General features: G+C 39.5%; 1 protein-coding gene across 1 annotated transcript in view; it reads right to left on the minus strand.

Annotated features, from left to right (window-relative positions):
* Window positions 1-6,638: 6,638 nt before the first annotated feature.
* Window positions 6,639-14,338, minus strand: part of LOC111511438 (uncharacterized) — a 28,452-nt gene continuing 20,752 nt past the window's right edge. Inside the window, exons 3-5 of the mRNA XM_074174538.1 lie at window positions 13,866-14,205; window positions 9,605-9,885; window positions 6,639-7,626 (exon numbers count right to left, since the gene is read on the minus strand). Coding sequence (XP_074030639.1) covers window positions 7,329-7,626; window positions 9,605-9,885; window positions 13,866-14,205 — 919 coding nt within the window. The 3' untranslated portion in view covers window positions 6,639-7,328. The remainder of the gene's footprint in view (window positions 7,627-9,604; window positions 9,886-13,865; window positions 14,206-14,338) is intronic.

The raw sequence follows: 14,338 nt of genomic DNA on the forward strand, positions 1-14,338 counted from the left end.
CTGATGGTTTTATTCATGAGCTCTCCTCAAATATTTGCTCCTTTTCCACCAATTCCAAGAAAAAATATCACTTAATAAGGGTTGGTTAATGTACGAGGGCTATTCAAAAAGTAAGGTGAGTTTTCATTTTTCTCAAAAATATTTATTTAGTCATCAATTTCTATGTTGCTTCCTTCAATGCTGTCCCCGTCAGATATAATACACTAACGTTTTTTTGCAATCTTCAAAGCAGTTCTAATATTCACATTTTGGTATGTCCTTGAGCTCTCTCAGCGATTCTTAGCCGTCACTTTATGGGTCTCTTCAATCCTGGGAACAGGAAAAAGTCACAGGGGACCAAATCTAGTAAATAAGGTATATGAAGCATGGTTGTTATTTTTTTTTTTTTTTTCACCGTAGTGTGCGCTGGTCAGACCCTATCCCCCATACCGTGGGGTAAGTGATCATTGGGTCCGAGAATCATGTGCCCTGAGCAAACGCAGTGAGCCAAGAATGACAGCCTTCTGCATCTGTGCGGCTAAGATTTCTGCCTTAGTGCGGCAAGCCGGTATGATTTTGAGATTCGAGAGTAGAGAAGACATCATTCCACCAAGGACTCCAATAATCAGAACAACCATCTTGACAGAGTGATCTGGATAGAGTCTGCGGAGTTCGAAGAGAAAATCTCGATATTTTATCCGTTTTTCCTGCTCTTTTCTGACAATATTCGTCTCGCCAGGAGCTGAAAACTCCACGACAAATACCGTTTTGGTCTGGTGGTCGAAAAGGACTACATCAGGCTTATTAGCATGTATGAGCCTGAGGGTGGGGAACGAATAGTTCCAATAAATTCGGCACTTCTCGTTCCCCACAACGGATTCAATATCCCCCGGAGCGTAGGACAACACCGGTGTCTCGTCTATACCGTAAGAGTGCCGTAGATGGTAATATAGCATTCTTAGGGTCGCGTTATGTCGATGTATATGGGCCGAGACCGCATATGCTGGACATGCTGATAGCAAGTGCATTAGGGTCATGGGCGCCTCGCGGCAGGCAAGCCATGATGAACCCCTCAGTTTCCGACTTCAGCCCACTCGACCTGAGAAAAGCGAACGTCAGGCGCTTTGATAAGCCAAGGTCTTCAATGTTATTGAAGAAGACCCCATGCATCGGCTTATCCCTGTGTCTCCACAGAAGTAAGGTGATCTCTGCGGCTTTTATCTGAGCTTTTTGCTGAACGGGTTCCAACTCGGTGACAGAGTTGTAGTCACCTCGTTCAGAGTCGAATACTATACCGAGTTCATCAGCTGCTCGAACAGCTGGCCTAAAGAGAAATGCTCCAATTCCTGCTCTCTCATGGTCACGGACCATTCAGAGAAGGGGATCCGAACTCCTGACGACTTTACAGGCTGTATCCAGTACCATTCTGTCATGTAGACACTCCAAACTCAAAAGACCACGACCTCCCTGTTGTCGGGGGAAGTACAACCGTGGAACGGACGATTTGGGATGCAAACTCCTATAGAGATGCATCATTTTTCGGGTCCTTACGTCGAGTTGATACAGCTCCTCCCGAGTCCACTTCACTACTCCAAATGAGTAGAGTAAGATTGGAACGGCAAGCATATTTGTTGCAGCTACTTTGTTCTTCCCCGACAGTTCCGATGACCAGATCTGTCGAAGTTTGTGCTGATACTTGCCGCGGAGAGAGTTTTTCACTGCAGTTACCTCTTGTGAGTGGCGTTGTTCCACCCCGAGGTAAGTATACGTCTCTCCGGCATCCAGATGATGTAGGATGCTTCCATCTACGAGCTGCACATCCTCTCCGTAGTCCCCGCATCGTCCTCTTTTGAGATGAACCATTGCACATTTGTCTATCCCGAATTTCATACCGATAGCATGCGTGTACTCTTCCACCACCCTCAAGGACTGATGGAGATCCTTCTCTCCAGAGACATAAAGTTTAAGATCATCCATATAAAACAGATGGGTGACCTTGTGCCTCCGGTTTCCGGGGGTGCCACAGTTATACCCTCGAGTATTTCTGAGCGCAACGGATAATGGCAATAGTGAGATGTAGAAGAGAAGGGGACTGAGGGAATCACCCTGAAATACACCCCTTCTGAAAGTGATCCACCCTGTTTGGACTCTTGCTTGACCAGATGTTATGGTGAAGCGAATTCGCCAGAGTGGTATCAGTTGTTCAATGCATCTCACTATGTTATCGGGTACCGCAAGGCATCTGAGCAAATGCCAGATGAGCTCATGCGAAATTGTATCAAATGCCTTACGGTAATCGATCCAGGCCATAGAGAGGTTACGCTTATATTGTATCGAGTCCTGCGTTACACATCTATCGATGAGCAGGTTCTCTTTACATCCAGCGACTCCTCTCTTCGACCCTCTCTGCTCATATATCCGTTCGAACACTCGGTCAACTGCGGTGAGTATTCGTGTGTATAAGATGCTTATAAACAACTTATAACACGAATTCAAGCATGTTATCGGTCTGTAATTCTTAGGAACCGACAAATCTCCGCTTTTGGGGATAAGAACGGTCTGCCCCTCGACAAACCAATCCGGAATCGGCTGCTCTCCATCGAGCCATGAGTTGAAAACTCTGGCCAGATGGTGGTGGGTACTTGGTAGTTTTTTCCACCAATAAGTGTTCAGCCCATCTGGGCCTGGAGCAGCAAAGTTCTTGGAACCAACGAGGGCCCTTCGAACGTCATCCGGGGTTATCGGGTTGCGCAGTTCATTGGGCTCAGGCTGTCGAAGCTCTTTGTTGAAAGCTTCGAACTGCGCTAGGGCTGGAGTGTCTAAGTTGAGTGGCTGCGGGTGTTCATAGATATCCTTCCAGAAGGATTCCACCTGATCAGCGGTCGGCGGATTATCCACAACACGTGGAGGCTCTTAGAATAAGCGAGAAGGTTTCTCGCGGAGCCTAAGGTTTTCCGCGATACTTCTCGCTCGCCTCACTAGTGACTTCTTAGCAGCCACTAGCATTCGTATCCTATCAAGGCAGTGCTGTTTGGTGGTCAGCAGCACGCCTTGGCTCAAAGTGTGATGGATACGTCGTAGATTGGCGGCTATTCGCCGAACTGCGGGCGTGAAAGGCCTGTTGGCTGCCCTGTAATCCATCACACATTGGATACGAGACGCGTGTTGTCTCGCCGACGTGATTTTAGCCTCCATCTTGTGTACACGCCGTTCAATCTTCCGAACCGCAAGGCCGGGATTTCGTCCTTCCGATTCGGAAAGCGATTGGACGACGTTATACACGGCGGTGTTGATTTGCCAGATGTCAGCCTCTTCTGTTAGAACACTATGAACCTCCGCATCCAAACGAGCCAGTTCTTGTGGCTTCAGGGGCTTAATCCTGTGGAGCGCCCTACGTGTTCTGATTGTCGTCTCCATTGGTGGTATGGTGACAGTCTCCTCTCCAGCCGTGCCAACGGGTGGTAGAACTGCCACTTCTACCACTTCGTTAGCAGGCTGGAAAGGAGCTATATAGCCCTGCCACCGAAGATAGGATACGTAATCCCTAAGGTTTTGGGCGGAAAAGGCGGCATGCTCCGGATGTGTTTCACACCACAGAGCATGCAATCTCGCCATGTACCCTTTTCGCGCGGGCTCACTACTCTCGTAGCAATGCATAAGGCTATCTCTTAGTTCATGCGTCCACTGAAAACGTCCGTTTTCATTGCCAGGGTTGTCATCAGTAGGCAAATCATCGTTTTGGGCCCCACCACCTTGCCTCTGAACCCTCCGAGCGGGTCGATTGTGGGGGCCCCTTCCTTGATTATTGGGAACCAAGTGTTGGGTCCACTGGGTGGTTAGCCCTGTGGACTCACGGCCGGCACCGGAGGAAGAATAGAGTTCTCCTTCCCGGGTGCGCCTGGGCTGCCGGTCCGGTTTTGCACCAGTTGCTCGGGTAAGTGGTGTCGCAACTCACCAAAGGCCAAGGGTGTTAGTGGCCATCCCTGCTATTTTATTATTATTATTATTGTTTTTTTTTTTTTTCACCGTAGTGTGCGCTGGTCAGGCCCTATCCCCCGAAGCCCCGATACATTCGGGAGGGCGCGCCAGCATAATCAACCAATGACCACTCCCCACACCGTGGGGTAAGTGATCATTGGGTCCGAGAATCATGTGCCCTGAGCAAACGCAGTGAGCCAAGAATGACAGCCTTCTGCATCTGTGCGGCTAAGATTTCTGCCTTAGTGCGGCAAGCCGGTATGATTTTGAGATTCGAGAGTAGAGAAGACATTATTCCACCAAGGACTCCAATAATCAGAACGACCATCTTGACAGAGTCTGCGGAGTTCGAAGAGAAAATCTCGATATTTTATCCGTTTTTCCTCCTCTTTTCTGACGATATTCGTCTCGCCAGGAGCTGAAAACTCCACGACAAATATCGTTTTGGTCTGGTGGTCGAGAAGGACTACATCCTTCTATATTATTATTATTATTATTATTATTATTATTATTATTATTACATATAAAGGCTGAGAATAAAGTCCTATGTAAGCCTAAAAACGAAGGATATCAACAAGTTAATACAATGCATGCAAAAAGAAAAGAAAAATAATTAATATATGCATAGAGGCGATTAAACAAATAAGCAAATGTCTATTTTGTTTTTGAGACTGTTCACTGAGTCGGAATTCATAACATCGTTGGGTAAGTTATTCCATGTTTCGAAATACGATTCACCAAAGAATATTGTCTCTGCCTCGTTGCGATTTTCCTTTTTTAATTTGAGTGTGTGACCACGTAAGCGCGAATCGTTGTTGAAAACAAAAAGTTCTTTCTGATTAGCATAGTTATACTTGGCTATACGGAAAGATATGATGAGGTCCCCACGGAGTCGACGTTGGTCAAAAGCTAGCAGTTGTGCCATCCTCAGTCTTACGGGATAGGTTGGACGTACTTCACCAAAAGTCATACGTGTGGCTCGACACTACATTTTTCAACAAGTCCCTATCGCGCACCAGAACAGGACACCACACTGGACCTGCATACTCCATGATTGGACGAACGTAGTATTACGTAGTATTAATAGTCACTCCCAAGTCTACATGTGAGGACACTGTACGTAACGATTGGCCGCTTATTGTGTACGTATGGAGTGGATTGTTCTTTCCTTGATGAAGTACGGCGCACCACTGACTAATCGAGTTGGGGTCTTCTTGAAGGGAATGATGTTCGACTAAGGCATTTCCATACAGTTTAGTATCATCGACATAGAACGACTTGCTGGACTTTATGTGAAGAACAAGATCACTTGCATAAACAACGAAGAGGAGCGGGCTAAGAACAGATCCCTGGGGAACTACACTTGTGACTTGTCTGTGCGAAGAAAGAGTGACCCACTTTGACCGAGAAAGTTCTATCTGTCATGTGATTTTCAATCCATTGGTGTCGTTTTTGACCAAAAAATTATGAACAAGCAATGACAAGTGAGCCGGTACATTATCGTGATGCAACAGCCATAAATTTTTTTTCCACAGTACCGGACGTTTCTTTCGTATTGCTTCTCGTAAGCGGCGCATAACTTCAAGATTATTGACCATTAGAGATTAGATTAGATTGTCGGGGAGCATGCTCATGGCCGGTCACTGCGACCTTTTCATATCTATTGCGATGCTCCTTGGTTGTTAGAGCTCATGTCTAGCTTGATCTCTTTGATGAGACTCCATAGCCTTGACACTGACCCCTTCATATAGCAGGCAGCATCTGGTTTCTCTTCCCCGCATCTTGCGTGTCTCAGTCTTGCAATCGCTTCGCGTTCATAGAGCACATGCAGTGCGGTTTTTTCCTCTTCTTCACAGAACCTGCATTGGGGTTCTTCTGTCAGACCCATGTTGCTTATATGTTTCTTGAGTCGGTTATACCCTGTTAGACTCACCATTACCCTTACAATATTACGGTTGTGGTTTAGCTGGTCTTCCGTGAATTTGAGCGATGGTTTTTTATGATCTCTTTCGTCTGCCTCATTCCTGGGAGCTATTTAACCTTCCTTGGTATTTATGTGATTACCAAAAGGTAGTTCGGCTCAAGCTAGTCGATTATTGTCGGGGCTAGACGTGGGTAAGGAAAATATGCCAGGAAGGTGGATAGGAAATAATGGTTCTATTGAATGTCCACCACGTTCACCGGACCTGTCTCTTCTAGATTTTTCGTTATAGGGCTTCATGAAAGATCAAGTATTCAGAACAAATTTTGAAAATATTGAAGAATTGAAAGATTCAATAAGTAGTGCCTGCATCGCTATTACTCCACAGATTTTAGAGAACTGCCACAAGTACACTTTTTCTAAAGCAAGTATTTGTTTAAGAAATGATGGAAGACAATTTGAACATTTGATGCGATATCGCGTGAGACGGTAACTTAAAAAATGTAACGCGAGACATTCCGTTATTATTTCGTTACATTTTCTTCCGCAACTGTCTGTTTTTCAATGTGATGTATTAACGATACTGTTAACTCTGTGTTTCAACAATAGTTTTATATTTGATTTCTCATTGAATAAAAAAGTTAAATGATAGAATATTGATGATGTGGTTTCGGGAAGAAACGTCGAGAAATACATATGTTGAGATATGTCAACGAATTTGTAATTATAATGACTGAAAATGTATAAAACAATATACAGGTCCGTATTTAAAAAACATATATTGATGATGGAATTCAATGAACGAAACGTTGCACATTGAAAAATGAGTTCACCCATATTATAAAGCACATGAAATAAAGCAAAAAGTTTCTGTCATTTTTTGATATTATTGAAAATGAAGGCGGTAGAGCAACAAAATAAAACCTGTCATTTCCAGTTTTTTTGCAAATATCTCAGATAATGCAACTAGTTTTCCTTTATTTTCAGTATTTAAATTAACATTTGTTCACAAAAAGGATACCATAAAAGGATCCACAGAAAGGATAATTTCTAATTATTATATGTGAACGTTTTCGATAGCAGGCTGTGCTATCATCTTCATGGCTTCACTCAAACTGAACGTTTTATCTTCTTGTTTGTTCTTTTATACGGTTAGAACGCCTTAGTGCAGGTATTTGTCATCTCCTTTCATCCGGAAGTCTCTTTAAATAAATTTGCCTGCACTTAAAAAGACATCTAGGTGAAAGGAGAGGACAAATTCCAGCACTAAGGCGTTCTAACCGTATAAAAGAACAAACAAGAAGATAAAACGTTCAGTTTGAGTAAAGCCTTGAAGATGATAGCACAGCCTGCTATCGAAAGCACTCGCATATAATAATTAGAATTTATTAAAGCTTCAAATCCTTTTTGTGAACAAATGTTAATGTTTCTCAAAATCCAAAGAACGAATTCAACAATTATTCAAGTTCTGAATTTTCAAATACAGTAAATCAGTTTGTTTTTCCAGTTCCGCCAGGTCAGAGCGAAATCCGTTTTCCAGTGATTTATTACTGCCAGCTGTTTGAAGGAAATTTTCCACCAGTTTAATTTCCTTGATGGCACATTCCTTGAACTTTTCCAAAATATCTTCTGAACTGATATGGCAATGCCTCAAGAGGACATTCTCGTACAACTGTATGGGAAGTATCATAACTCCTATGAGGCTCTGGTGTATGTGATGAAGCAGCGAAAGCAAAGAGTTATCGTCCCTGTAAATGACACAATTTTATTTTTTTATTTACCCAAAGGAATATTTTTTCTGGCAAATTTTGAATCTTGCTATTCGCCCATATGATTCCCCATCGAACCGCGACCTATTCAATAATAGGCACTTTACAACAGTTTACAACAGAACGGTAGGTTTTTGCAACAAAATAATTTGATAAGTTCTTACCAACACGGATTTAGAAAAACATTTTCAATCGAAACAGCATCAACTGATATGATCCAATATATTTTTGATAGCATAAATGAAGGATACTATACAGTTCGTATATTTTTTTAACTGAGCCGAGCATTTGGAACAATCAACCTGAAGTATTTAAGTAAAAAGATCTATAAAATGAGGATAAGAGGGTCAATCAATAAGTGGTTTGTATCTTATATAAGTAATAGGAAAATAGTCGTTAAAGTCAACGACAATTATTCAAATCAATTTGATATGAATCTGGAGACCCCACAGGGAGGGGTGCTTGGACCGCTATTATTTCACTTTATGTTGATGAACTACCCGAAAACATAAAAGAGGGTAGAGTTTTCATGAATGAATCATTTTGACGTCCCCAGATCTAAATGAAATTGAAAATAAAACAAAATCAATCAATCAATGAATTCAAATCAATGAATTCGAATGTTGGTGTAGAAACAATCATTTAATAAATAATAAAGATAAAGCAACATTTATTCAGTTTTCAAGTAAGTATCACCGCCCTCTCCAAATAAATTTAGGTTTCGAAACAACAGAATAAACAAAATTCCTTGGCGAAAAAATATAGTTCAAAAAAACTAAAAAACACGCTTTTAAAGAATATCGAACTGAAAAGTTAAAAATATATTTTTTCAATTGAGCTCAAAACAATAACGACCGAAAAATATTAGTATTATTGTGAATAAATATAGTTTAAAAAAACTAAAAAACACGCTTTCATAGCATACGAAACTAAAAAATTAATAATAAATATAGTTTAAAAAACTACAAAATACGCATTTAAAGAACATTGAACTAAAAATATAAAAAAAATTAAATAAGCTCAAAACAATAACGAAAAAAAGATTTCATTAGGATTCAGCTGTAGATTTCGAATCATCAAACTCACACTGAAAATTCACAAACAATTCAATAAAATTCAGAGAACAAAAGTTTGATAATCCGATTTAAATGGAAACGGAGGCGCTAAAAATATGAGCGATGGCTCTTTGTATTGGGAATGACGTGTATAAAAGGTTTTTCAGCCAATTTACAGCGCATATAAAAATTGCGATTGTTATCAACAAACTAAGATGACAAACGAAGGTATTTGGTTTTTCGTTAATAAATCAACAACTATCAAAAATTAAAAAATTCAAATTTCATTCATAATTTCAATTTAACGACGGAAATAGAGCAATATGGACGTAACGCCGTTAAAAATACTACGACCACATGAAATATCAGTTTAATCAATATCAATGTTCAATTAAAACGAGGAGAAAAAAATTTCTCAATGGGGTTATGAAGGAGTCTAAAATAGAAATTTAAAGTTTCCAAAAAGGCAAAGTAATTTGGTTTGGTACCACCAGAGATTTTCCGATTTCGGAGAGGGAGCCTGAAAATCAGCTACCAAGCTCACGGTAGCAGGCGCGCAAAGAAGGGTTACAAATAAGGCAGCAGGTGCGCGTGTTGATAAAAAAAATACTTTTTTCGAATTAAGAAATGCATGTAAAGTGAGTTCGAAGTATTTCAAAAAGATTACGTACAGCGCCATCTGCCCGCGAATAGATCAAGTAATAATGTAGTTATATCCATGGGGTTACGTACAGCGCTATCTGTCCGAGAATAGATCAAGCAATAATGTCGTTATATCAAGGGGTTACGTACAGCGCCATCTGCCCGCGAATAGATCAAGCAATAATGTCGATAATTCTGTCAAATACAAACATACATACAGTTGAAGTTAATATAAAGCGTGTAAACACAGAATTACTAACCTGCTATACACAGTACAACGGTACACTGATGAACTTTCTTCTTGGGCTGCATGGACTTCAACTATTGAGTTGTTGAAAATTGGTGAAACTCTATTGGCCCAGAAATACTTTCTGCAACAAGCTGGAACTGTCACTGCTGTTAAGGCACAGTGGATTTCGAAGGCGCTGTCCAACTTGCTAGAAAAGTCTTGAGGTAGAACCATCACCAGGTCCGTTCTGGTACTACAAAAGACAGCTGACAGCAGGTTTTCTGTGCTACCTTCAGATAATGGCAAATCTGACTGAAAAATAAAGTGGCTAGTTAATTAACGCCGACATCAACTCTAAATGTGTCCTTATGTAGTAATCAGTAAACCCAATCACATTATTTTATTTTAACAAGCTATATAGTATGCTATTTGGTGTAGGTCCGTCATCGTTATTCATAATATTATTGTGTTTACTTATTTCTACACTCTCATAGGCATCTGGTTGCCTGTTGTTAACTTGTCTAACTAATCTTAATGAACTGAAGTCTATGCAATGGTTTTATTGCAAAATATGATGGGCGACTGTTGATTTTTCAGGTCTTCCATATTTCAAGTGTGCTATGTGTTCCTTATATCTTACTTCAATAGATCTTTTTGTCTGTCCATAATATTTTGCATCGCAGTCCTTACATTCAATTTCGTAAATTCCAGACTTTTCCGAATTCTCAACTTTGTCTTTTGGAGTTCCCAAAAGGCTCTGTAGTGTATGACTTGTTTTAAAAACCACCTTCATACCTAGTTCCTTGAAAATCTTTCCAAAGTTCCACGTATATTGGTGGTATGGAACTGAGATGTATTTATCTTGGTTTTTGTCCTTTCTGAAAGTCGAGATTTCGTTCATTCTTAACCTAAACTTCTTCTTCCTCATTATGTCATCTACAATACCCCTCGAGAAACCGTTAGTGGCTGCTATTTCCTGTATTGTACATATTTCTTTTGTGAACCTATCATGTGTTAGAGGGAAAGTCAAAAGACGATGCACTAAAAAATTCAACCCAGCACGTTTGTGCTGTCCACAGTGATGTGAACTGTAAAGAATATACATGTACGTGCTTGTTTCTTTTCTAAATATATCGTATTCTAACCCTCCATATTGGCTCCTCATTACCAAAACGTCAAGAACTGATAGTTGCCCCTTAATTTTTAACTTATACGTGAATTTTATTGATGGACATCTATTATTAAAAATGGAAAGAAAGTCGTCAATATTCGATTTTTTGGTATCGAATATCGCGAAAATATCATCCACATACCTAAGCCAAATCCTAGGAAAATACTTCGACTTTGGTTTCCATTTCGAATCTGCTCATGAACAGGTCTGCCAGGAAGGGGGACAAGGGGTTTGCCATGGCCGTTCCTTCCTGTTGTTCATAAAAGCAACCTTCTACCTGGAACCGATTTTGTTTCATACATAAATTAGTAAGAAAAACGAATTCATCGATTTCGTTATTATTGAAATTATTTTTCTCTAGTAATTCCCAGAGGTAATGCAAGGTCTGTGGAATTGTTACGCTAGGAAATAAGGAACTAACATCAAAAGAAACCAAAATCTCACCTTCTTGCAGAACCACGTTTTTTGTATGTTGTATGAACTCTAAAGAGTTTTTATACTAAAACTTGGTTCCGCAATAGACAAGGTTTCAAATTCCTTGGTGAGCCACTTTGCTATTTGGTAGGTAGGAGCTCCAATAGCTAACACGATGAGGCGCATTGATTTTCCCGGTTTGTGGATTTTTGGGAGGCAATATAGTTTCGACACCGTTGGGTTGGAAACTTGTAACTTCCGTTTCAGTTCAGGGGTAAGTATGTTGTCGCATTTCTTGAGGACGTCTTTTACTTCGGCAATCATCTTTGGTCCTGGACAATTTCGCATTCGGTCCGTTGGTAATGAGAGTATTGACCCTTTCGTAGTAGTCCGATTTATCCAGAATTACTACTTTGTTACCTTTGTCGGCTTTCAAATAAGAAACGCCCTTTTCTCTCAATCGTTTGATAAGTTTTTTTTTGGTTTTTATTGTTGTTTATTGAATGCTTTTAAATAAATCTGTCTTTTTTCAACACATCCAATAGTGTGTTCACTCAAAACAAAGTGCCTTGTCAAAACATTGAGCTATAGAAATATAAATTTTGAAGTGCCTCTACAGTTAATGCTGGGGCCCGTATGATCTCCAATTTGAATTAATTATTGATGAAAATCTTCAAAGTAATATCAAGCCCACCGAGACTTATACAGTGTGACCCATTTTTAATGGAAACACCCCCCTGAAATTTGAAGTTGTAAACCGATTTTATTAATTTTTTTTAAATGTCAAGTACTAAAAGGTCTACCTCCGGACAATGTTTATTGAAGTTTCAGGGCATACTACGATATGTTTTCTTAGTCGAACATCGGGATTTTTTATTAGCGATTATTTTATTGAAAAAATCACTACGCCACTGGATTCAGAGTGCCTCTAAACAGGTGTGACCAAAATTTCATAAAAAAATATTCATTATTAACAAAGTTATGACAACTCAAAAATTCGAAAACTCCCACAGCTAAACTCACAATTTTTTTATGATTTCAACAATAAAGTGCCGCCAGATGAAAAAAAAACAAATAGCGTAAATATTTTTAATGAAAATAACGAAATTACATTAACACAATTCAACTAACAATGAAGCAAAAAATTTTAATAAACGTAACTAAAACTCATTATTGAAATGTTTCGATTCAGTGCAACAATTAATTCCAACTCATATTCTAGTAGCCTCTACTAATCCACCACGTATTTCGATACACGTGTCGTAGCGCTTACGAATGTTTCTGATTACGTTCCTTAGTTCTTGGGGCTGATATCTGCACATACCTGTCGAATTCTTGCACAAAGTTCATTTCTATCTCTTGAGCGGTTTTTGTAAACATTTTGTGTGAGAAGTGCCCAGAGAAAAAAGTCCAAAACTGTGAGGTCTGGAGATCTGGGTGGTCACTCTATAAACAGACTACCACGGCCTATCCATCGGTTTGGAAAATGTTCGTTAGGCTCTGCATAATGAAGCTGGCATAATGAACTGAATACCCATCTAACTGGACAATTAAATTTGATCGTTCATTGATTGGCAGTTCGTGAATAGCATCCCAAAAGTCTGTATTTAAAAATTAATGTTTTCCTCAAAAAAGAAAGGACCAATAATTCGTTCGTTCAATATCCCATACCAGACGTTGATTTTTTTGGAATACTGGCTTTTACAGTTTATTACCCAGTTAGGATTATCCGCTGCCCAATAGCGACAATTATGTGATGACACTACTTCGTTTGTAGTGAAAGTGGCTTCGTCGGTATATAAAATTTTTTTTAAGAAATTTCTATTGTTTAAATATTCCCCTTGGGCCCATAAACGATATTCCAGGCGTCTTGTTTCGTCGCCTTCTTGAAGTGTGTGTAAAAGGACGATCTGGATGTCTCTCATTAAATACTCTACAAACCTCTTTAGCACTTCTAACGTCATCTCCCGAAAGGCGTACAATTTCACTTTTCTCTCTAACGCTCAATCTTGCAGCCATGATACAAAATAAGTCGAAGAACTGTAAGGTGAATATTGTTGACAATAGTACACTTAAATCTTTCACAAGTGTCAAACTGTAATATCATTTCCATGGCAACTAAGATTTAAATTGAAATATTAGGTCTTAGTTTTAGTTAATTTGCGTGAAAACTTGAATGTAATTCCGTTATTTTCATTGAAAATATTTACGCTATTTGTTTTTTTATCTGGCGGCACTTTATTGTTGAAATCATAAAAAAAATATTATCATGGCTATATCTGTTGATGAAGGGTGTTTTTTGTAACTGGTAGCTGTGTGAGTTTTCAAATGTTTGAGTTGTCATAACTTTGTTAATAATGAATATTTTTGCATAAAATTTTGGTCACACATGTTCAGAGGCACTCTGAATCCAGTGGCGTTGTGATTTTTTCAATAAAAAATCGCTAATAAAAAATCCCGATTTTCGACTAAGAAAAAATATCGTAGTATGCCCTGAAACTTCAATAAACATTTCAAATTTTGTCCCAAGGTTGACCTTTTAGTACTTGACATTTAAAAAAAAATTATTAAAATCGGTTCACAACTTCAAATTTTAGGGGGGTGTTTGCATTAAAAATGGGTCACACTGTAGAAACGTTTGCATTTAGTTGTAGTTGATATTGATACGCCTTATGGTCCATATAACTTTGATAAACAGTATACACACCACCACCTGCCGATTGGTAGCATCCAGAGGAGAAATATCGACTTTGGGTACGGCAAGATTGTGTTCCCGATCGTCACGTCCTGTTTTATAGGTTATATTTCCAGTTATTTCCACCTCGAGGTTTTTTATGAACTTGGGAAAGTCAAGAACAACGACAATATATCCCAGAGACTGTATTTCCTCGGACTTGTATACGTTTTCTGAAATTCTTTGGCAGAATTTATCGTTGCATTGAAAGCCTTTAGTGGTTTCATCTGTGTTGATATTGACAGTGTTCACTTCATAGGAGATCGACTTCGATAATGTCCACTTCAAGAATACTTTCATGTTTGTCAAAGGCCTAAAAATAAAAATACTAAGTAACAGTAGTCTTGGTTGTCAAACTGAACTAGATCTTGTTTATTTTTCCAAAGAAAGGATGGTAGCGATCAATTTTAAAAGAAGTAACTCTATACATAGATGTGTAGATCATG

The sequence above is a fragment of the Leptinotarsa decemlineata genome, unplaced genomic scaffold (genome assembly GCF_025532065.1).
Source record: "Leptinotarsa decemlineata unplaced genomic scaffold, Ldec_3_MD MMD2_tig00000591_RagTag_RagTag, whole genome shotgun sequence".
NCBI classification, from domain to species: domain Eukaryota; kingdom Metazoa; phylum Arthropoda; class Insecta; order Coleoptera; family Chrysomelidae; genus Leptinotarsa; species Leptinotarsa decemlineata.